Raw genomic sequence first — 25066 nt, forward strand, 5'->3', positions numbered from 1 at the left:
TTTACCATCGTGTATGAAACTGACTTGCAACAGGAAGATGAAGCGTATGTTACGTATAATTGTCATTACATCCGATTTACCTATCCATTTAAACACCTCTGTGCAGCCGTTGTTTCTAATTGTGAATTAGCTGTGCGTATGTGTTCATCTATTTAAACAATACACATCCAAGTGTGACAAACCATAAAGAATGCACTGTTTAAGTTGGACAGCATTTCTAATGTGTATAAATATTTTTGGACCACTTTGTAATTTTAGCTGTATATGCTATGCAACAAGTGTTACATGTGCGTACGCGCACGCGTTCAAAATGACCTTAATGTCTGTTCAGAGAATTGTAGGCGTAGAAACTGGTTTTAATATTTAATTTATTCAAAATACAGCAAGTTGATTAATTTTGAAAGTCTAGCAGCAAACGAGGTGAAACTAAAGAGTTTCAATTTGGTCGGCACTAGGACCTGGAAGAAATTTCTATGACACAGGGCAGCAACTAGCTGGGAAGGTATCGATGTAGTGGAAGACTGGAACGAGAGGCTGAGAAATAATTTGAGTAAAGGATAAGAAATTCACACTCAGTAGTGGGGGGAATACCAACCTAACACACCGTCGAGGATGTCAATAGTAACTACGTGGAGTTGCATGTGAAACCTGGATACAGCAGGTAAAGTGTTGCATTACTGATCGTGTTCGGCGCTGCAAGTATTACAGGACCCAGCACTAAATGGGATGCGGCTTTCTCACACTAGCTGCTGAGTAGACAGTGTAAGTTTAACTAGGCCCCGAATCCAGCCAAAAACTGAAAAAAATTAATAAAATAAAAATAATAATACAGTAAAAAAATAACGTCTACTTAAGTTAATTCCAAAATGTTGTATTTTACATCACAAAACGGACAAATTTGCTGTCCCAGAGGATAAAAGAAATCCAGTATAGTATGTAAAATACATCTGCTTTGAATTGGTCATTTAATGTACACCATTGTGATATTGATAGCCACTGACCCGCCTAGGCCAGGTTAAATTGAACTAAGTTTCTGTTGTTTTGCGTTATCCTCGTCTAAGCTAGAGGAGTGGAAAATTGTAGCTCTTTCTTGACCCTCGGCGGTTTTTTTTTGTTTGCTTGTTTTGTTTTTCTCTTTACCGGACGAAGGTAAATAATTAAGCGAAGAAGCTGCTATGGGGTTAAAGTTAAGCTATGCCAGTTTCCATTAGGTAACTGATTTTTGTTTTTACATACGTGTTGTTCACGAATCACACATTTAGCTTTAGGATTTATGAAGTCTTATGTCACTCTTAATCTGTGTTGTATTTGTGAAGGATCAGCTGGAGTCCAGCTTTCACTTCATCACCAATCCATTTTTGAGAAAGTTTGATTCTGAAACCGGCGGTCGTTGGTTACTGCACTACTGTTGAAAATTGCAGTCACGTATTTGCATCAACTAAATCTTTGAGATATGCTAGTTAAACCCAGAGTTAACATCTCGAAAAAAGTGACAAATTGAAAGGTGAAATGGTTAGTTTTTGCGGTATTCGGTATTAACACATTTGCTTTTTATTTTTTATTTTTTGCTTCAGACAGTAAAAGGTCCTGCACCCATTTTCCAGATTTTGTTACAGGATGTGTAATTACATTAACAGAGGTACTCGCCAGATCAAAAGGTCATTGCAGCACAACACAAAACACTTGATACACTTCTTGCAACCTAATTCTTTAGGTGGCACCTGATATTGTTGTAGGTTCAATAAACCTGAAACAGAGTTGAGTAATGGTTTATTCCAATTGACCCATACTAAGTATCTTGATATGACAAACGGTGGTATGTAGCAACTTTTAGTCCTCAAATTCTCTTGCATTGCTAAATCCCACCTTTTAAACTGAGTGTATCAAGCCTCTTCATGGAGATTGAACTGCTTCCTCTCCCACTAGTACAGGTGCAGGCCTGAGACTGTTTTAACTGAGTAATCTTATATTAAATGTAATTTTAATCTTGTTCCTTATCATACAAAGGACAATCACATTTATAATTCTATGTATCGTATCATGACGTGATGCATATTGTACGGTGTATCCTCACACCCTATATGTCAGTCTAAGTCAGACAATTAAACTCTGCATCTTGTTAGCTGGGGCAGAAAAAAACAAAACAAAACACTAGAATAGAAGGAAGGAGTGTGTGCCAGACCCTCAGGTAAAACTAAATTAAATACTGTGGGCCATGTTGGTTATGCATTTCCTCTTTAATTACCTCCTATTTTTTGAAAAGTGAAGACAGCATGTAATGTTGCAAAATGAGAAAGAAACACCTTGAATGCATAACTTGCATGCAGTTGTATGGTGCACGTTTATTTTTTTTATGTACTGTGCTTTAGATTTGGCCTGCCTTTAGGAGTGCACTAACAGTGGCTTAAAAAGGCTTAATTGCGGGTATCTTCATAATCAGTCAAGCCCTCCCTTTGTCCTATGATATATTCTTTCACTTCCTGTCATAACACATTGTGTTTTGTGCGTCAACAATGCAGTTGCCAGTAGCAACCGTGTTTACAGCAGTTTGAGCGATGTTACAAATGTGATTTGTTCAAGTCAACAGCGATGGTCGTATCATAAAACTGTAGCATGGTTGATGCCCATTCCCAGAGAGGTCCAGGATTGAATGGGTGTGGAGATTGGACTGCTTACTCACCCTCTATGGCAGGCAGACTTGAGGCAATGTGGGGAAACTTGCATTGCCATTACATGACAATAACACTTTTAATACCCAATTTTGTGTTTATTGGGCTTTTCATAATAACAAGGTGAAGATGGTTCCAACTACTGGAGGCTGTGTTCAAAAACAGCCTTATCGATCTTGGTTTTCAGACTATGGGCTGTACCAGTTTACTTAATTTGCTCTTCAAATTGAAACTTTGGGAAAGGTCAGCTGAAGTTTAGTAAGTCACAATAATGAATACAAGCTTTCTTGTTTAAAACAGTGCTAGCAAAGAGCAAGGTAGTGCAGAGCTACAGTATTGTGTTGAGTGAAATAAGTCAAAATAATTTCTATTGCAGAACTAAATACCCTTTTGTCGAACATGTTCAATGTGTAGCCCAGTAGCACTGAGTGAACACTGAACATGCCAATACTTTTAAAGTCCCATTTACCAAGTTCTCTGTCAGTTGTACAATAAGCTCTCACTTCTTTTGTGATGTAAATTTACCTACATATTGTTTTACTGTTAGGTATAATTTATAAAAAAACAATTGGTAATGTATTAGTTAATTTACAACTAGTCAGAAGACACACTTGGTAAGAGACACACTTACATTCACATACCAGGAGATTTTTTTATGTTCTGTAGTAATTTGGCCAACATGTAATCATGTTGGTTTTTTTTGTTTTAATTCTGACGTAAATAGTGCATTTAGCTTTAAATAGACAGTCTTGTTTCAGTGGGTGTATTTCTCATCCTTGAAAATGTGTTCCATATGTAAGAAGCAAGAACAGAAAACTGGTTGTAAAGATTTTTAAAAAAGGCAAAGAAAAAGCTTGTCTGGTTTGGGTCATGCACACACTTTTCCCAGGCTTAACAACGTTCAGCAACTTGTGAGTTTAAAAGCTAACCCCCGTTTCAAACTTATGCTCCAGCTCCATGCCGAACTGCATTCAAGCACAAAATATTTACTGTGTCCCCATTAAGTACATGAGTAGAGCAGCGTCTGAAACAATTAAGAACGCCTCAATGCTCTTTTGGCACTAGCATGCCTTCCTCTGCTGCTCCGAGCACCTCTGTTGTACCTTGGTTTCATATGGCGCTCCAGCAGCGAACTGTACTTAATGCTAATGTATGCAAATGATATGCTAAAGAGTATCTTGTGTCCCACAATGCTACACTGATCACCTGTTACCACTAGAATCAATCATGGCAGTACCCACAGGAGCAACCAGTTCACATTTGTAATTAAGCATTTCATGTCGCCACTATCATGCTGCAAATAGCCATCATCTTTCTTCTTTTCTTTCTCTCTTGAAGAATCTTCCAAATAATGGTTCACTGTCTGGTATCACTTGAATCCATATCTAACTGGCTAGCCAGAATACGGAATGCTATGTGATGAAGTGGGTAAATGTTTTCATTGGCACAATTGCACAATATCGATAACAAACGTAAACAAACACATACATTCACCCTCGCTCACCTCCTGGTTTTGTCATTACTTATTACGATCCACTGTGGGAGATAGCTTTGAATTAAGTGTGGCACGCTTCAGCTCCCATTATGAAATGGAATATACTGTAGTGCGGCTCTAACGCATACTTAATTTCACTTCTGTTCGGCATGCCTCTGGAGCATCAGTTTGAAACGGGAGTAACAGTCTCTCTCTGCTCGGTGCTTTAAAAGCTTAAAGTTGTACACCCTTTTAGAGTAGGTCACAATTGCATCCTTGTATTGTTCAAATTGACCTTTTCTGAGTACCCGAGTGTCTCGGCTCTGAAGACACACCACATAGTGTAGAGGGTGAGACACAGTCGGAGGAATGCAAGTTCACGTTCCAATGTACAAAGTCGTCGGTCTTCATTGGGGATTCTGGAGGGAACGCTACATTGACGCTAGTGCTCCCGCGGGTGAGGGTGGCAAAGCCTTGTGAGCTGAAGCAGATATCGCAAGGGCTGACCTTTGTCTTCCAAAGGGCGGTAGGTGGCCAGCATCGCTGTCGAGCAGCGGCGTGTAAAGAGGCAATGTTTTGATTATGGGTTTGGAGAATGCCAGATGTGGACTTGCCTTTCATTTACTGATTTCACTGTAACTTTTGGCTTTATGAAAATCGATATAATGTTTTAAACATTTATGTGATTTTTTTGATTAGATGGCAAGTTGTTGTATTTGGTCTTGGTACATATTCTTCTAAGGCTGTATCTGGGGAAAGCTAAGCTAATGAAATCCAAGCAGATAATTGATATAGACCTACTAGTATTGGGACTACATTTGCCATTGAACTATCACATTTGTAAAATGTACAAAAGCTCTAGTTGCTAGTGGCAGCATTCCTTTACATATTGATCTGAGAGAGAAATAGGAAGTAGGATAATGTTAAAAGGCACAGAGTTATGTTTTTTAAATGATGTTTTAATTTTTGAGTAGCAGATTCATGGGACTGTGGTAGATGTAGTTGTGTTATTTTGAAGATATTTCATTGACTGGGAATATGCTGCTGATCCTGGAATTTGTGTAGTTTGCTTAAAATGATAATTACGCAAAGTACCCTTAGATTTCAACAATGCCTTCATCATTGTAAATTTAGTTTTGTAACAGGAAGGTTTTGTTTTCATCCTGGTTGAAAGTGGACCTCTATAACAGGCAGTTTCACCTGTAGATATATTTGTCTTTAAATTCAAAATATTTGACAATGCTAATTTACAACCTGGAGAAAAAACTATAAATGAGAGTGTTTCAGATTTCTCTGCTGTTTGAGTCCTTCCTGTAAAGCATAGTGCCTGGTGAAGATTGGCAGCCACCCAGCTTCTCAACAGCACTTACAGTAGCATTTCTTTCAGTAAATCCCAGCAGCAGCACAGTGTGTGGGCTGCTTGTGGCGAGTACCTATAAGTCAGAGATAGCTGTGATAAAGCCTTTTCATCTTAACCACTTTAGTACTGTAGTGACCGTCATGAAAAACTCCAAGTGACGGATGCAGTCCGTAAGAAAGAAAGAAACAAAACAAATAAAAAAAACAAAAAAAAAACACACTTTTGTTTTAATTAGCGGGTTCCTAAACTTTTTGTGCCACATCACCTAAATGATGTCGCCCGCTAAAGAAAGCAATGTAACTTAGATTGAGTGAGCTGCCTGCTTTTTGGATCATGGCACCATGGTGGTCAGCCCTGATATAGTTATAAGACTGACACAATAGTCATTATCAAAACATTGGTTTTCCAAATGGTTTGGTTTTGAATACTTTGACTACAGTACACTGTAGCTAACACATTTCTGGTTAAAAAAATACGATTCTACTGTCCTATAAAGAGAATACTTGATTTATAATTTATTATTGAAGGGGCCTGTATTAGTTAAAATAAGGTGGCAGCCAACACTATGCCTGTACTGCAAAGGTAAAGGCATTATTGCTGATCATAATCTCTCTCCATTCTCTTAGGCCACTTTTAGTGTTTCATTGAAGTAACCTGACCTGGTTTCTAAAGCTAGGTAGGAATAAGATGCTCAACAAAATACAAGTTAACCCATTTGTTGGTATGGTAATGTATGTTTAAGCCTAAATGAAACAAGTTCATTTGGGAAATTACTTTTAATTAAATCAAGATCTGCATCTGTTTAATAAGGTGCCATAAAAAAAAAAGATTAAAAAAATTAAGATCCGGTAAAAAAAACAAAAAAACGTAGTCGCTGAGGACCACCAAATATGAAAAAAATATTCGATGCTAGGTATCACAACACTTGTTGTATAAAGAGCAACTTTAAATAGAAATACATTTTTAAGTCTGTGTTCACTTTAAATATCACTTATCACATCTTCTAATCCAAAACAGAATACTGAAGATAATTCATATCTGCAAATATGTCATGTATGCAAGTGTCATTCTGGTGATGCAACTTCCATAGTACATATTTCATTTTTGGCTGTTTTATAGACTGTTATATGGCTGTATTCTTTTACTGTACTCCATGCATAACCATTAAACTTTCAAGTTACGACTACTAAAAGAAACTCAGTGACAAACATTTCGACTAAGTCTTGGTGTCTTCAGACATAAGAAGGACTTAGTCGAAATGTTTGTCAGTGAACACACAAAGAAAATTGAGAGATTTGTTGTTGAATTTATTAAGGTGTTTTAAAATAGTAATAATTTCTAGTATGTGAAAATGGTCCCCTGCTCCCCTTAGAATCGGCTTTGAACAAGCCTTTGAGTTTTGAGGGCTGGTGGCTTAATGTTGCATAACAGCCGTTGGGCATCACATGCTGCCTTTGTACTCCGCTTGGCAATAGAGACATTAACCCAAAGTGTCTGCCTGATTCAGAGGCTGTCAAAGGGCATTGCGGTTGCTTCCTGGTGATGTAATGGTTTGTCAAAAAGGAGGAAAAGGATTAGTTGAACCAATCTGTAACTCGAACAGTGTTTTGTTGAAATGTAGGCTCTGAGTAACTGCCGAAGTATGTAAATGAGTACTTCCTGTTCAGTTCATTGTTATTGCTTTAAACACTGTAGCTCACTACTGGGGACTGTTTCAAAATTACTTCATTAGGAACTCTTGAAAATTCTTGAAGGCAGCTTAGTGCAGCAGCCAGAAATTGTTTAGCGGGGGTGTTTGAGATGCTATTCAACGTTGACCTTTCTTTATTGTTCAGACACCTGTCATGTTTATTGTGGGGCACTGTTACCGAAAAAAACGTGTTTTGTTTTTACAGTAATTTGAAAGAAAAGTAGACGCGCATCTTGGCGTACTACTGTACACTGTATGGCACTATACTGCCATTTCTCCATAAAACTACACAAATAATTGAAGTACACTATATGGTGCTAACACAATAGTTACAGTAAGTCTTACCAAATATATTGCTATCATTATGTAGGTCTCAGATATTCCTATATGAAAAACGGATACGTTATGGTAAATGTGAATTTGGATTTTTTAGCTGTTGTTAATAAACTCAATGCAGATGCTATATTTCAGTTTGACTAGCTTGTCAACTGAAATGTAAAATCACATAAAGGAATAAAGCCTACATTGAAAATGGGTCACAGGAAGAGCAGTGATTGGTACACATGCGAGCTAATGCTCCAGGACTCTAGTAAGAATTATGTTGTTAGCTGCAATCACTTTTTTTGTGTGTGTGTGTTTTTTGTTCAACAGAAAAGTGAAGAGACCAGTGTTCCCATTCCTTGTGCCTGTGTGAAGAACGCCATTGGATCAGCGAGATCCTTCAGCAGATCACCTGCTCACACTTGCCTTTGTGCCAATATGAATGAAGTAGCAATAGTGAAGGAAGGATGGCTTCACAAAAGAGGCAAGTTCAGCATTTTAATTTCCTTCAACACAAGTCAACAGTAGTGGGAATAAACTTTATTAAGCCTTGATATGATTTTAATGTACTTACCCCTGTTTACAAATATTTAAAATGTTGTAGGGAAAAAAATCTATTCTTTTGTTTGAGTGCCAGTGTTTACATTTTGAATGCTCTTTTGCAGTGTCTGTACTGTGAGTACAATTTGAGAGTTAAAAAAAAAAAAAAAAGAAAGAAATATTCTTTGCACATTTCTGCTCTGACTTTAACTGACCTTAGCAACTAGAGATAGAAAGCATTCCTGATATAGCCTTACTGTAGTTGATGATCATGCAAATCCACCTGTCAGTACAGAATAGAAGGGTCTACAAATTGACATCTCATCAGGTTGGTGTTCACATTTTATTCAATCAAAGGATGTAAATATGGCCAACTTTGAGGGAAAACAGCTTTACATCACTAATGTATTAAATATATTGAAAAATCTAACTTTTGTTAACCTGAGCAGTGTCGGAGGGGAGTTGACTATGACAGCTGCAGATATTCGCTCAGGTTGTACACCTCTTAAATTAACTTCCCTTTAAAATGTAGATATCAAATATAGAGCAGTTCCTGAAGGCCTCGATGCAGGCGTATCCAGTAACACGTCCTTGTTGAGCTATGACATCTGAGCACTCGTTTTCTCTGATCTTGTTTTGTTTAAAAAAATGGCAGTAGCAATTGGGGGAAGGTGCATTTATTGTGGGGCTGAACAAGATATGGTCAAACTGAACACTTTTTACTGTGACAGACTTTAAAATCCTTGCTAATTATTACATGCAGTTTGTATGCTTCACGTTCAGGTGTCTGTTACATTTGGACTATGACGATTAATTCACCTCAGCAATGTCTTTAGGAGAAGCATGTCGGTCAGAACAGAGCTGAAGTTGTGGAGAGAATTTTGTTATCTAGGTGAAATAGCCTAGGAAGTGCGTGTATAACAGACTACCTGAAAGTAAACTTTTCTCTCTTTTTCTATGTAGTGTTTGTAGTATTGCTAAACTTTACTTTAGCTAATTAGTACTGTGCACCTGCAACTAGACTTGTTCCCAAACTATAGAATGGATGGCATGCTAAAGTGAGTCATTTCATATATTACAATTAATTAATTACACTTTCCCTTAAAATGGAGTTCACAAGGTTAAGTGGCCCCATTAAGTTCATAGTAAAGTATGCAATGACTCAAACTACAAATGATTTCTTAAGCACAGATCCCTGACACGTTTAAGCAGTTCGCTGCTGTGTACCTCAGGTCACTTTGAGAACAGACAGATGCTAACTGCAGCATTCACATATTGAAAAATGGTTTGGACTGTGGCTAAGCGCATGATTCTTAGTGAGATGTTCACCAGACAATGTTGTGGTGGTAATAATAATAATAGTGGAAATAATCAACCAGATATTTATTTTGACACAAATGAAAGAGGATTTATTGATTTGACACAGTCTCATCCCTAGAGCTTGCATTCACAGACCCCATGAATGAGAATAAGGAAGTTGGAGCCTAATCTCACATCGTTGGGACTCTGTGTACCATAGCTATGTGGGAATACAGCTGGCAGAGGTGACAGCTGAGGTTCCATAGAGAGGAGAGCTGAAATGTGGCAGAGGGAAGAAGGAAAGAGTTAACAACAATACAGGTTAACAACAAACAACGTCAGAAAGCCTCCGACCAACTACAAGATTTTATATGTTAAGACTTTAATATAATGCAGCTAATCACACCTTAGCTGACACCAGCTTGGGTGTAACATGTATATTAAAAACCTTCTTTTGATGTAGTCCAGGCAGAAACCTGTGCAAGCAGGTCCTATGCCTGTAAGCTCAAGTGGAGTTGATGTTTTATTTTCTCTTGCAATGCATCCAGTCATGCAGCTTCCGTGAGTCTCTGTTTACAACACAGCCACGCTGTTGTGAAAGAGCTGAACAAAAACAATGCCAAAATGTTAGAGAACTGGGCCGATGTGTAACCTAGGTGTCTGGTTACGGTAGCTGTGAAAGAGTGTGGTGTTTTACTTGCTGTAAGTGTTCAGCAACCTTGCCATCAGGTGTATTTTTGTTTTAAATGAAAACATGTGCAAATGGGTGCTGTTCCCAAAAATGTACAATATTGGACACACATGTTCTGATGTTGGAAATTGTATTAAAATAAATCAATAGTACAATATCTTCCATCCAAGGATGGAAGCTACTGTAATATTTACTATCATTTTTTGCCCTTATGCAGTGATCGTGTCTGTCTGTCCGGTGAACACAGTAACTGCCTTGGTTTTGCACCAGTCTTCATCAAACTTTTATTAAACACTTCTCCTCTAGATGTGTGGATTGCATATAGGCTATAAACTCTGGATGTATACATTTTTAACCTCACACATTCTTATTCTGGGTAGCAGGCATTTGCTAACACTAACCAGCTGATTCTGCAATACTGAACTGCAACGCCATGCGAGTGCAAGGATCTTATATGGATGCTGACAAAACAAAATCGGCTGCTGAAAAAATAAATTAAAAACTTGCCTCCTGTGGAATAACTGGATTTCTTCACTGTCCAGGAATCTTTGCTTCAGTTTTTGTGTGATCACATGTTTACTGTGGAAACTTCCTCATGACGAGGGTGTTTATTAGCCAATACAGAAAAGATGTGTCAACAAATTGCCATTTAAACAGATTGATTTTTTTTTTCCAGTTAAATGCAAAAGTAAAAAGAAAAGAGAATATGGTATTGATACAAAATAATTAAAAAAAGGGTGCAATTCTGTCCTATTGTATAAGGGAGATCAGGTTTATGTTGTGCACAGGTAAAAACAAGAATTCAAGTACAGTGATATTGTAATGTGAGGGTTCTGTGTGGGTTTGATAAGTAAAATTAAATGCCAGATGACCTGTTTTGTTTTGCTGTTTAAATTACACATCCATGTTACCTCATCTTGCTTCCTCTACTGGTCAGGTGGAAAGTTCCTGGTTCTACCTTTGGTTCTGTAGTTTGATAACAACCATTGTGTCAGTTAATCTACTTAAAAGAGGTGGCTGCCTTGAAATCAAGAACACCCATTGATCTTCAGGTCCTCAATCACATAATAATCACACTGTGCCTGAAAAGTTACACATTTCGGATCTGTGAAGGTTGATGCAAAATTAAGGTAGTTTTTAAGTTCGCTATGTAGAATGGGACTGACAGACCTGTGGATGAACACATCTCCAGAGATGGTGCAAACTGGCTGAAAGCACAAACTGCCAGTCTGAGTCATAATATTGGCTGCATGGATGTATGTTATACACTCTTGAAAAGGCAAGCATGCACTAAATCCCCATGAACAGGTGAGAGTGGACCATGCAGTTCGATTTTTACATCAGTTATTGCTTCAATGGAAATGCATGTCTAAGGTCTGAAAAGGGAGGTACTTTTTCCCTGTAGTCAAGTTGAAAAGGCTTCTGAAAATCAGGGGAAACTGCACATTGCAAGTACCTGTGTGTTAATATACACTTTGAATACTAAGCACTGTACCTGCCAAAGTACCGTAGAACTTTTTAGTTATGGGAAGGCATAGTGCTCCACCTGGCTCCTCATACCTGGTGTTTATTGGAGCCCATCACATACAATACTGATTGAGTGATTGGTCCACAGTGGTAGAATGTGGGGCTTATTGCAAGGTCTTGCATGCTTCACTTTTCAAAAAGCAGCATATCAATATTGCCTAACGATTGTTTCTTCAAGCACATAGTAATCCCAGATCATGATTGTTAAGAAATTTGATAGTTCTCATTTATGGGTGACTGTCTTTATGCACTGATTAAGTTTTATGCTTCATGAAGATTTTAATAGAGGTCTCCTATATAGGATTGCTTTGTTACTCTGAATCCATGCTATCATAATGAAACCTATGCTGACAGCAGCCACATTTTTATATCAAAACAAATCTTAATATCATAATTCTGTGTAAAGTACACACAACTGCTCTGTGCCATTGCTGGCTTTTAGTTTAAAATAAATATTAAAAAACATAGAGTAATTGAACAAATTGCTTAAGTGAATGTTCCCAAGGTTAGGATTGAAAGCCTACTGTATTTTGTATTTAAAAAAACTTGTAAATTCAATATATAATAAAGAGAGAGATGGATTATCTGGGGCAATGAGGTATTTCCACATAAGAACATAAGAAAGTTTACAAACGAGAGGAGGCCATTCGGCCCATCTTGCTCGTTTGGTTGTTAGTAGCTTATTGATCCCACAATCTCATCAAGCAGCTTTTTGAAGGATCCCAGGGTGTCAGCTTCAACAACATTACTGGGGAGTTGATTCCAGACCCTCACAATTCTCTGTGTAAAAAAGTGCCTCCTATTTTCTGTTCTGAATGCCCCTTTGTCTAATCTCCATTTGTGACCCCTGGTCCTTGTTTCTTTTTTCAGGTCAAAAAAGTCCCTTGGGTCGACATTGTCAATACCATTTAGAATTTTGAATGCTTGAATTAGGTCGCTGCGTAGTCTTCTTTGTTCAAGACTGAACAGATTCAATCCTTTTAGCCTGTCTGCATATGACATGCCTTTTAAGCCCGGAATAATTCTGGTCGCTCTTCTTTACACTATTTCTAGGGCAGCAATATCTTTTTTATAGCGAGGTGACCAGAACTGAACACAATATTCAAGATGAGGTCTTAATAGTGCATTGTACAGTTTTAACATTACTTCCCTTGATTTAAATTCAACACTTTTCACAATGTATCCGAGCATCTTGTTAGCCTTTTTTTATAGCTTCCCCACATTGTCTAGATGAAGACATTTCTGAGTCAACAAAAATTCCTAGGTCTTTTTCATGGATTCCTTTTCCAATTTCAGTATCTCCCATATGATATTTATAATGTACATTTTTATTTCCTGCGTGCAGTACCTTACACTTTTCTCTATTAAATGTCATTTGCCATGTGTCTGCCTAGTTCTGAATCTTGTCTAGATCATTTTGAATGACCTTTGCTGCTGCAACAGTGTTTGCCACTCCTCCTATTTTTGTGTCGTCTGCAAATTTAACAAATTTGCTTACTATACCAGAATCTAAATCATTAATGTAGGAGGAATAGCAGAGGACCTAATACTGATCCCTGTGGTACACCACTGGTTACCACACTCCATTCTGAGGTTTTTCCTCTAATCAGTACTTTCTGTTTTCTACATGTTAACCACTCCCTAGTCCATGTACATTTTCCTTGAATCCCTACTGCGTTCAGTTTGAGAATTAATCTTTTGTACGGGACTTTGTAAGAAGCTTTCTGGAAATCTAAACCATGTCATATGCTTTGCAATTATCCATTATTGATGTTGCATCCTCAAAAAAATCAAGCAAGTTAGTTAGACACGATCTCCCTTTCCTAAAACCATGTTGACTGTCTCCTAGGACCCTGTTGCCATATAGGTAATTTTCCATTTTGGATCTTATTATAGTTTCCATAAGTTTGCATATAATAGAAGTCAGGCTTACTGGTCTGTAGTTACCTGGTTCAGTTTTGTTTCCCTTTTTGTGGATCGGTATTACATTTGCAATTTTCCAGTCTGTCGGTACCACCCCTGTGTCTAGAGACTGCTGCATGATCTTGGTTAGCGGTTTGTAAATTACTTCTTTCATTTCTTTGAGTACTATTGGGAGGATCTCTTCCGGCCCAGGGGATTTGTTTATTTTAAGAGCTCCTAGTCCCTTTAACACTTCTGCCTCAGTTATGCTAAAGTTATTTAAAACTGGATAGGAACTGGATGACATGTGGGGCATGTTGTCAGTATCTTCCTTAGTAAAAACTTGTGAAAAGTAATCATTTAATATATTTGCTTTTTTTTTTCTCTTAGACATTTAACCTCCTCTTTGAATGTTCTCTTGCTGTTGTAATATTGGAAAAACATTTTGGAATTGGTTTTAGTCCCCTTAGCAATGTTCATTTCTATTTCTCTCTTGGCCTTTCTAACTTCCTTTTTGACTTGCGTTTGCAGTTCTGTGTACTCTTTCTGTGTACTTTCTTTTTGGTCCCTTTTTAATGCTCTGTAAAGTGCCTTTTTTCGCTGAATATTTTTTTTAATTGATCTATTAAACCATTTTGGCAATTTAGTTTTACATTTAGATTTGTCTACTTTAGGGATGTAATTGTTTTGCGCCTCTAGTACTACATTTTTGAAGAACAAACATCCTTTTTCTGTGGATGTTTTCTCTATTTTACTCCAGTCTACTTCTGTTAGTCTCTGTTTCATACCTTCATAGTTTGCTTTTCTAAAATTGTAAACCTTAGCTTTAGTCATTACTTTTGGGGTTTTAAAAAACACTTCAAATGAGACCATGTTGTGGTCTGAGTTTGCCAGTGGTTCTCTGACCTCTGTTTTAGTTATTCTGTCTTTGTTATTTGAAAAGACTAAATCAAGGCATGCCTCCCCTCTAGTCGGAGCCTTGACAAATTGTGTTAAGAAGCAATCATTTGTCATTTCCACCATTTCAATTTCATCCGTCGTGCTCCCCACCGGGTTTTCCCATTTTATATGGGGGAAGTTGAAATCCCCCATTAGTATGGCTTCTCCTTTGCTACACACATTTCTAATGTCATTGTATAACAGATTATTTTGCTCACCGTCTGAATCTGGCGGTCTATAGCATGCTCCTATTATTATGCCCTTTGAATTTTTGTCCGTTATTCTGACCCATATTGATTCGGCTTTATTTTCTTTGTCCAGGTTTAACACCTGGGCTTCAAGACTGTTTCTTATGTATAGCGCTACCCCTCCTCCTCTTCTGTCCTGCCTGTCTTTCCTATACAGTGTATACCCACAAATATTATATTCGTCCCCATCACTCTCAGACAACCAAGTTTCTGTAACACCTATCACATCATAGTTACTTGTTAGTGCAGTAGCTTCAAGTTCTAAAATTTTGTTTCTGATACTTCTAGCATTTAGATAAATACATTAATGGTTGTCTTACCTGAGTTGTTGTCCTTGTTTTGATGTGGTCTCCCTTCTGTTTTTTTTTTGTTGATTTCTCCCCCCTTCCTTTCTAGTTTAAATGCTTCTGAACCTGCTCGAGGATCTTTTCTCCAAGTAGACTGGTTCCCTTGTTATTTAAGTGCAGTCCGTCCCGTCTATACAGATAGTCCTTGTTGTAGAATGTGGTCCAATGATCAAGATAGGTGAAGCCTTCCCGTGTGCACCACGTCTTCAGCCATGCGTTTTAGATTAATTATTTCCAGCTGTCCATATGGTCCTTTGCAAGGTGCCGGTAGTATACCAGAAAATACCACAGTTTTGGTTTTCTCTTTTAATTTCCTTCCTAGCTCTCTGAATTTGTTTTGCAGGGATTTTGGTCTGTCTCTTCCAATGTTGTTTGTACCGATGTGGACGACTACTACCGGGTCGTCTCCTGTTCGTTCTAGGAGCCTGTCCACGTTCTCAGTGATGTGCTTGACCGAGGCTCCCGGAAGGCAGCACACTGTTGTAGTAAGGGGGTCCAAACTGCGACTTGAACTTGCTGTGTTTCTCTATATGGAGTCCCCAACAATCATGACCTCCCTTCTTTTTGCTGTCTGGTCACTGCTGTCAATAGTGTCCTGGATGTTGTTCCTTTCGCTCTCTTGTTGTTGGTTTTGCTCATCAGAATTTTGAAGTGACTCAAATTTGTTGGTTGTTTTGATTTCTGGTGGTTGTGTTTGACAAAGTTGCTTTTTTTCCCTGCTTCTGCCTACCTGAACCCAGCTGTTCTGACCTTCTTTCTCTCTGGTGGCTTTCATTCTGTTAGGAGTGATGCAGACTTCCATGAATTTTGGGTGTGCCAGCTCCTCAAGATCCTGTTGCTGTTTCATTTCTTCCAGCTTCATTTCTAGCATACTTACTAGTTTATGCAAGTCCTGGATCGCGCGGCACTTTACGCACACTTGGTTTACCTCTCCTGGGTTTTCTCGGATTTCCCACATCATGCAGGTGGCTTGAAGACCACGTTGATGTGTTGTTTTTTTTTTTTTTTTGAAGTTTTGTTTCTTCTGCAGCCATCAACCTGCTTTCAAACTGCTTCTAAACTGCTCTGCACTTTTCCACGCCTGTACTTCTCCCACGCTGTCGCTTCCACTCGCTGACATATGTATTTGGAAGGATGCCAAAGATTTCATTCTTGATAGAAGGGCAATAAAAAGCAACAGGTCAAAAGAAAATACAAGCCGTTTGTTTACCAAGAAAGACTAAGTGACAAAGTTCGTGAGGCACTGTATGTAATAATTAATTTATTTACTACCAGGTGTGTTTGTGCATGCACCCTTCAACACTGTTTTGAGTAATAGCACAAGAGGTTTCAAACTGAGGGCAGGAAACCTATTAAACAGGCCAGCATTTTATTGTCATTTTGCAATTTTTATTTTTAGTTTTACAGTAAGAATAAAGGACTTCTCTAACAAATGCACATGGGAAGTTGTACAGTTTGCTATCTCTATACTTCTGTTGGGTTGCTTTAGAAACTTTGTAGTGCTTTTCTAAGACTAGACAAGCCAAAAATAGCCTGACCTTCAAAGATTTCAGTGCAAAGGTCATAAAAACAATGGATTTTGTCTTTCGTTACCTGAGGCTGATAAATTGACCGTCTTGATTCAGTGTTGCGTAAAACATTCATGCAGCTCCTGAAGTGTCGAGTTGTGTTTTTTTTGTTTGCTGTTTTTTTTTTTTTTATATATATATCTGACAATAAATTCATTCAGTACAGTATTTATTTGCTTACTTGAACATAATTAGTTGTGTGAGTTAGTCGCTGGGTTGTGCTTGTTTGTAAACTGGGTGCAATCAGCAAGTATAAACAGTACAGTTTAGTTTACTGCAGTCTAAGCCCTTGAAAGATGTTGCTTTTAACAATTTACGAAATCAGGACCCTCACATCTGTCATGATGCAAACATTGTGACATTGGTGTATCATTGCACATAAATTGTTTTATTTATTTTTAATTTACATGCATTTATGTTAGCTACATTTACAACTAAAATAGAGGTAGCATGCTATAATTGTAATGATATTATTCCTGAAAAAAAAAAAAACTTTGCCCCTGTCATTTTATTTTTAACAAACTTCTACATGCTGTGCCAGTGGGTGTAATTTTATTGTAATTAAGGAAGGGCTATGCTAATATTTCATATAGCACGCATTGTAAGAATGTACCATTAATTAAACACACCTTGCAATAGAAAGGGTGTTTACAACGACTTTGAAGATTTTAGAGTTGTATTACGGAAACGTTCCAATTTTGCTTACCTAATCGTTGCCACCCGATTTGACAGCAGATGTAACTGGAGCATTCTACTGGTGTGTGGTGTGTTCGGTTTTTTGGGGTTTTTTTGTATCACCAAGGATGTTTTAAATTTATTAGTTACTCAGAATTGCAACAATCTGAATCGCTAAATGTGTCTGGTAAAAGATGAACGATTCTCAACTTCAAATCAATACGTTTTGGAAAGAAAGGCTACAACTACTATAGTTATTATAAATATTCTGATGCTGTGATCTTAAGGATTGTAAACTAAGGATTTATTAATTTGTCTAAACCGAGAGCTCAGTGCTGAGATTTCAGTGAATTTGTCAGTCGTAGCCTGGAGGTGTATATATATCATCTTGTATATTTCATTTATAGTTTGTATGTATAAAAAGGTACATTCAGACAGATTAACCTGTTTTGAGATTATTCAGATAGTCTGTTGTGAAATTACTAACCATATAGTTTTGACAAACGTGGTGAAGCACTGATGTACAGTAACTCTGTGCCCTCTCCCTGGTTGGTATTATTTAATTATATCAAGCTTCAAGCCCTTTTTTGTTATTGGTTTTGATGTAGTGCGATAAGCATTTCTTTACACAAGATTTGCAATGGGATTACAGAAGACAAACAAGAGTGTTTCTCAGTAATTGGGTGTTTCTTCATTTTGTCTCTTGAATTTTACGCATTTTGACCAATGGAACAATGTTAATCAAACCAAACTGGCACTGGCCTCTACCCCCGCCAAGCGTTCCATGCTTGGAATGCTTATTTCCAAGATCTGGAAAACCTATAGTATGATGACATCAAAATTCTAAAAAAAATTATGTTCCATTCTGGGAGCCAAATGTTGTTGTAAACACAGCCATTGTTATTATAAACCAAGGTATTATAAGTTTCTTCCAATTATTCTTATATTCAATTAGCCAGATGGTTTCAGAACAGAAGGTTAAGGACATTTTTATTCAACTTTTTTTTTTTTTCTTTCTTTTTTTTTTTTTTTACAAGACCCTTTTACATATGCTGTGAGTGTAGATTAAGGTGACATTCTTTTTCAAAGCACTGACAAATAACTGGCTGAGCAATGAAGGTTGCATTACATATTGGCCATACTCAATAACAGTAAGTCTACACTGTAGCATCTTCAGTAGAATGCCCAGTGTAGCAGTATTTTGCAGGAGTTGGATCAAATAAATCTGCATATTTCTCATGTGTCTAGATGCATGCTATCTTAATGCATTCAGATATTTATACACTAACTGTTTTTTTCTGAAGAAAGCATTCAGGTATAAGTAGAAATAAAAACAGGAATGTGATGGACCCCACAGAGCTGCATTCTCACAGTAAACGGGTAATTGCAAAAACTGTTAAGGTCTGTACTGTATATTTCATAATTTTGTTAACCCGGTATAAAAAAAATAAACATAGGGCTGTATTCTGATTTGGTTCTTGTCCCTGATTCTGTGGCGCAAGAGATGTAAAAAAAAAACCCCACTGCGCTGAAATGGTATTCTGAAGACATGTCCTGCGCAGTTATATAGCGCCTGCCCCGTTGACACATGTCGGCATAGATTTTGGGTGTAGTATCATTAACAAATAGACAATTGAGCACAGCGTTAAGACCAGGTTTATTTAGTGGCGCAATCAGGAACTTTAAGAATTGATCACACCTGTAAAAAGCAAAGTAGCCCTAAGTAGCAACTCCTTGCGCTTGGACTGACATAGAAAGAGAAAATCAAAGAAGAAAAGTAAAAGAAAAGAAAAAATATGAAAAAATGACAAAAGGTAAGAAACTAACAATATTCGTAATTTAATAATAACCAAATATATGAATTAAAAAAATCCAATTTTGCAGATACAATGAAGCACTACATTTGTTTTCACGAGGACTGTAGCAATTTTATTCCATGGCAGTTATTACAAGTGAAAAGATTTACGTCAGTGTAGGGAGAGCAGCATAGCAGGAGCGCCACTTCTCTATGTGTATGTCTGTCCTTTCCCTGATTGTTGCTAGTACTGTGTGTGTGTGATGCGTGTATCATGTTCAACGTTAAACGAGTTAACTGCTGTGTAAAGTTAACACAGTGTATTTGCTTTGTTTCCGTTATTGAAATAAGTCATGATTATCTGCAGACCTGAAACAAGATATCGGTTTTGCTGCCTGATGATGTGTGAGCTTAACTAGTTTTAAACATTATATCGAATTACAAAATGGATCAGAGATTTCCTTCAACCTGATTGATCAATACAAGGGCTTAAATCTCTGATGAAGGACCTTGAGTGTTATTTTTCAAACTATACTGAGCATCAAAAGAAACATATCACTTCTTTTGATGCTCAAATATAACTGTATCACTTATATTTGGATAAAATTCACTAGATGTGATTGAAAAATGACAAACTGTGTTTTAGAGCAGGTGCAGTGGCTTTTTATTGTGCTGATTAGCAACTGACATCACAAAAGTGCATCTTGGGCAGGTGTTGTGACTCTTGGTCTCCCAGTTTGTGGCCTGTCATTGGCAGAGTGTGTTTGGTTATACTGTCTTGCCAGGTTTGTAATTGCTGGCTGTGAGCACCCAAGATGGCGAGCCACAGTACGAAGCCCTAGTCCAGCCTCCAAAATGCCGATTGCACAAAGGCGCTGCCCTCTTGAGAGAAATGGCATATTGTTTTTATTTTTTCTGTGATTTTCTTTACTGTTTTTATTCAAGCTTGCAATTCAACAGATGAAATCACACCATATGCAGTGTTCAATCAACTGATTCACTTATTAGGTGATTAAGTGCATATGCCTTAGTCGTAGTCACTCGAGCATGTCATGGTCAAGGGTGAATAATTGATTGATTAGAAAGAAACCGAAAGTTGGCTTCCGAGTGGCGCATTCAGCAAAGGCGCTCCACGTGGATGTGCCCTATCGCCTGGGGATCGTAGGTTCGAGTCCAGGCTGTGTCACAGCTGACTGGGAGCTCCCAGAGGGTGGTGCACAATTGGCCGAGCGCTGCCTGGGTAGGGAGGGCTTAGGTCGGCAGGGGAATCCGCGAGTCACTGCGCATCAACGACCCCTGTGGTATTCTTTCGGCGAGTGACTTGCTATTCTGATTTATGCTGCTTTTGCTTGCTCAGAGCTACTGCCACCTGACATGATCACCAGTTCGGTGAAGCAAGCGCATTCTGTCTCTTAAAGGGATTGTTTCCTGGCCCTGATTGCATAGCAGATTCCCCAGCCTACTCAGCATTGATTGGCTGGACACTGTCACTGCCACTAAACGTGCACGCGTAGGTTTTTATTTTGATCAGACTCGCCACAAGAAATACCACAAACATTCATGGGGCACTGTACAATAGTTTTTCCACGAATGACAAAGAATTAGCAAGCCTCTGAAGGGGACCAGTGGGTGGTCAATGGATATCCTCATGAGTGAAATAACTAATAAATATAATAAATACAAATACAGAAAATTAATTTAACGCTGTCTGTAGGATTTTCTTTTCAACATCTGTAATATTATCTAACTAGCTGTGTAGTTTTTTTTGTTGGTTTTTTTTTTTGTTTTTTTTTTAAAACAAAAAGTGGACAGAAGTTAACTGTACATGTGCAATAGCAGATGTTGATGAATACTGGAGAGGGGAGTTAGCTATATTGCTTAATACAAGCCTGTCTGACTTGAAATGATTGTAATATTAGCAGAGCACAGCTGTACAGGGCTGCTTTCCCGACAGTGAGCACACAGCCATTTGGAAAGGCCTGCACTCTAGAGTAAACCTGCTGGTGTCCTGCTGCTCCATGTGGTTTAAATACTCTCTTTTCACTTTTTTTATATTTTAAATTGTATATTTTTCTTCTTTTAAACAAAGTACGAGCCTGGTTTGTAAAATCCATTGTGCATTTTGGAAAGTTTTTTTTTTTTTTAGCTCTTTAGAACTTTTTTTTTTTAGTTATTGCAGTTAACACAGCTTCAGTGCTTGCTAAGCAGGCTGCTACAGTACTAGATGGCCCAAGTCACAGGATTTAACTAATAAAGTAAAAACAGTTGTTATGCATGATAGTCAATAGGTTTGCACGCTTTTCGTTAGTTTATTTTAAATAGTTTTAGCCTCCCATTGTTATTGACTGAGATATTTCATGATTAACTTAATTACAATCTCACAATTCACTGCCGAGATAACAGAAAGGTAAGACAAATAATTGTATATAAAATGAGTGGTTTTAGATAGTAAGTGATCACGAAAGTTTAAAAATGACTTGCACTTTTAGATTGTTATTGATTGGGACTAAATAATTGTGTAAACAGGGGTAGCCAGGGAACGCTTTGTTTTGAGTAACATGTTTTGTTCCATTTAATGAATAATGAATACCTAACAGCTTAACTTCTTAAAGGGAATTACTAGGGGGAAGTATCTGCAGATGATAAAACGCACACGGCAGACTCTCAGTTGTCCTAAAAACGGCCAACTAAAGACGTGGTTCAGCACCAGCTTGGTTCCGTCCGAAAGGCAGTGTAAACTCACCCGACTTCAGGCCAATAAAATAAAATTGCATTGCGCCTGGTGTGTGGAGCCCTTAACACACATTTCTTAAATATCTACATACCCCTGAAGAAGACTTTGAAAGTGGAACTTAAAGAAGCAGGCGTTAATTACAAATCAGAGACGTCTACAAGTAGACGGTAGCAATATTACATGCATGTTTTCGATGCTTCGTTCCATTTGGCAAAATTAAATCTTAATTCACACAGAAAAACCATCTTAAAGCAGAACCACAAGTGACACAAATGACAGGCTTGCTGTTGATTTAAACACTTCAGCCTCTGCGGATCTGATAGTATGCCATGGTTTCATTTTGTAATCTGGTTATTTTACAGTTGAGGTGTTTGGTTGAAATAAAAGTGCATTTTATATTATCAAAATAAAACAAAGTATTCCTGAAAACCGTTGGTACCCCTCACCCGTGGATTTTTCCCCACACCCCATACTTTTTGAAAGGGTCTGGCAACGTTGACTGCATAATAATTGCATGTCCATGCTTTATTTAGAGTTCCTATGTGGTACTGTCACAAGGCTGGCTGAGTGGTGACGTCAGGCCCGGAACAGCAACACACAGGACAGACTGTGATGCAGAGTTTGGTGAAGCTGAGCGCTTGGTTGCGCTCAGCATGTAATAAACAAAATAAAAAAATTAAACAGAAAAACAGCACACCAAAACAGGACACGGCACTTGCAGCCAAAATAAATAGGCAAACAAAAACGTACTAAGACAAAACAAGTGGACAAACATTAAACAAATAAATACCGTGCTGGCCCTCTAGCACCACTTAGCAATTGCTTCTTTTATTTTAACTGTCCTCTCCACACCTGTTCTCCACTCACGAACACACAACCCCGAGTGAGTGAAAACATGCTGCTTTTATACAGCAGTACTGAGACTCGATTGCTAATCAATCATTCAACTGGAGTCTCGGTACAACTGCACGTAAATTAATCTAAATTTCCCGTGCTCGCATATTATTACGTTTTACCTGCACGTGAAGTGCTGTGCAATCCTCGTGCCTAAATACAAATATACAATTTAAATCACTTGTGTTCATAACCCATATTATGTCCCGCGTACCAACTACAATACACCAACATTAACACACTACACGCAACATACAACACAAATAAGTAGCCCAGGGGCGGGGCACTGTGCCACAGGTATATACAGTAATTTCATATAATAGAGTACTGAAATATTTCCCAAGGGGGGCCCAACAAAAAAAAAAAAAAAAAACTACTTTAGGCAACGGCAATAGCTTTTCATTCTGTGGTCAGATCTTTAGGTATGCTCTGAAATGTCTGACCTTATTTTAAACTGTGGAAAATGGCACTATGAAAAGAGGAAATTGATTCTTAATATAAAATGGCTAGTTCCTACTAAACCACATCCTCTGCATTTACCACTGTATGTGGTGAGTTCTTGTTCTTGTTTTTTTACTATCTAATGTTTAGTAGAAACAGAATGTTGGGACATTGTAACAATACTAGAACAATACAAAAAAACATACTGGTTTGCTTTATCCTGCCTTACCCAGATATTATTATTTTTAATTTTTATATGCATGTATTTATTTATTTGTTGCATGAAATAATATATATATTTTAAACATTGGTGCTAATCTGCATTATACTTTGACGCTATTGACAACATGAGTCAACTTGTTTCTTAGTATGCTATTTCTTTTTGGCAACTTAGCAGGAATCAGTTTCATAAGGCAAGATAGAGGTATTTCCTATGTAAACTATCTACTAACAAAATATAGAAAACCAGAACTTTTGATTTGGTTAACCGCCTCTATTGTAGATTCAGTTGATCCAAACAGTGGTGGATCTAAGTACTGCCATCATTTTAAATATTAAATCTGGACCAACTCTCTAACTGTAAAGACAAAAATACGCTTGAGACTCTGATGTTGGTTTTGTCAAAGCTCCCTTTTAATGAATTTAAAAAAGGGTGATATTTAGATCAGCCAGTATTCAAATCAGTTGAATACACCCAGATTTTGTTTGTAATTTAGCAATTTCTCCAGCCTGCAATTTGTACCATTTTTGTAAAAGAGAATGATTAACAAACAGCCATAGTTGTTTACTGCATGTTTCCTTACAGAGAATAAAAACATTTTGAATAATTGGGAGCCAAAGTTTTGTATTACCAGCCGCTGTGCCATCTGTACACATTGTTCAGGAGCCTGTAACGTTAAAAGGCACCCCTGTCGGGTACTGTAATGTCTTTCACACAATTTATACACAAGGGTGCCCTTCACTTCCTATTCAAAATGTCCGCTTTTGTCGGTTTTCATTGTGGTAATTATCTTTCCAAAATGATCAGGGAAACCTTGTAAGTTGTTTTACTGCAATTTTTAAGTGTCTGCATGTTTTCTTATCGTAAAAAAAAAAAGCAAATTGTATAATGCCTTTGTAATACGAGACAGCATTTTGCTAAATGTTGTGTAAAAAGTAAATTGTGTGGCAGCAGATGTTGGGAGCGGGATGGATAGGAGTACAACAGGAGGACAGTGATGGGCATCTCCGTCAGCTGTCTCCGCTCTCCACAGGCCTGCTGTGAGGGTACTTTGGTGTGGAAAAACAGCCCGCTCTGCAACTGTGAAGTTTGGCATGGATGGCATCCGTGCGTGCTTGCAGATTAGCACAGTGTAGTTGACTTCCAGTTTCACACAAGTTAAGCTGTTAAAGGGGAGTGTTTTAGTTGGCATGTTCTCTTTTGCTCGCTTCAGAACATAAGAACAAAATGTCACTTGTTTTTTTCAGTCTTGAACAGATTTTCTTCACCGAGCATTGTGAAAGTTTGTTGGAAATGATAGAAAGTGTAACTTATGGTGCTGCTGAATACAGCTGAATTATTCAGCACCTCCTAAAACAAGATTTGCTGACCACACAATCCACTCATGTTATACACATCATCTGAAATGCTTTTTACAGAATCAAGTTTTTTTTTTTTTTTTTTTGGATTTCTTCAAATCTTTCAATGGAGGTTGTGTTTTTTTTTTTTTTATAAAAGATGCTTACCGTTTCCTTCAGAAGTTGGGGGCAGAAAGCATCACTGCAGTAGAATGTGAAATGTCAGTAATTTTGGACAGTTTGGGATATAAAAGCATCTGCCAACCAAGCATATGCTATTATCCCCCTGTTATAGTCTGTCTTGTATTGGGAAATGCAACTGATTTTCAGCCCTGTTGTATATTTCAAAGTACGTACCAGGGATGTTAATAACAAATGAGTCTTTTGGGTGACAG

General features: G+C 37.8%; 1 protein-coding gene across 1 annotated transcript in view; it reads left to right on the top strand.

Annotated features, from left to right (window-relative positions):
- Window positions 1-489: 489 nt before the first annotated feature.
- Window positions 490-25066, top strand: part of LOC121330210 (RAC-alpha serine/threonine-protein kinase) — a 52058-nt gene continuing 27481 nt past the window's right edge. The window contains exons 1-2 of the mRNA XM_041276552.1: window positions 490-661; window positions 7845-7998. Of these exons, the coding sequence (XP_041132486.1) occupies window positions 7953-7998 (46 nt within the window). The 5' untranslated portion in view covers window positions 490-661; window positions 7845-7952. The remainder of the gene's footprint in view (window positions 662-7844; window positions 7999-25066) is intronic.

The sequence above is a fragment of the Polyodon spathula genome, chromosome 17 (assembly GCF_017654505.1).
Source record: "Polyodon spathula isolate WHYD16114869_AA chromosome 17, ASM1765450v1, whole genome shotgun sequence".
Taxonomy (NCBI): Eukaryota; Metazoa; Chordata; class Actinopteri; order Acipenseriformes; family Polyodontidae; genus Polyodon; species Polyodon spathula.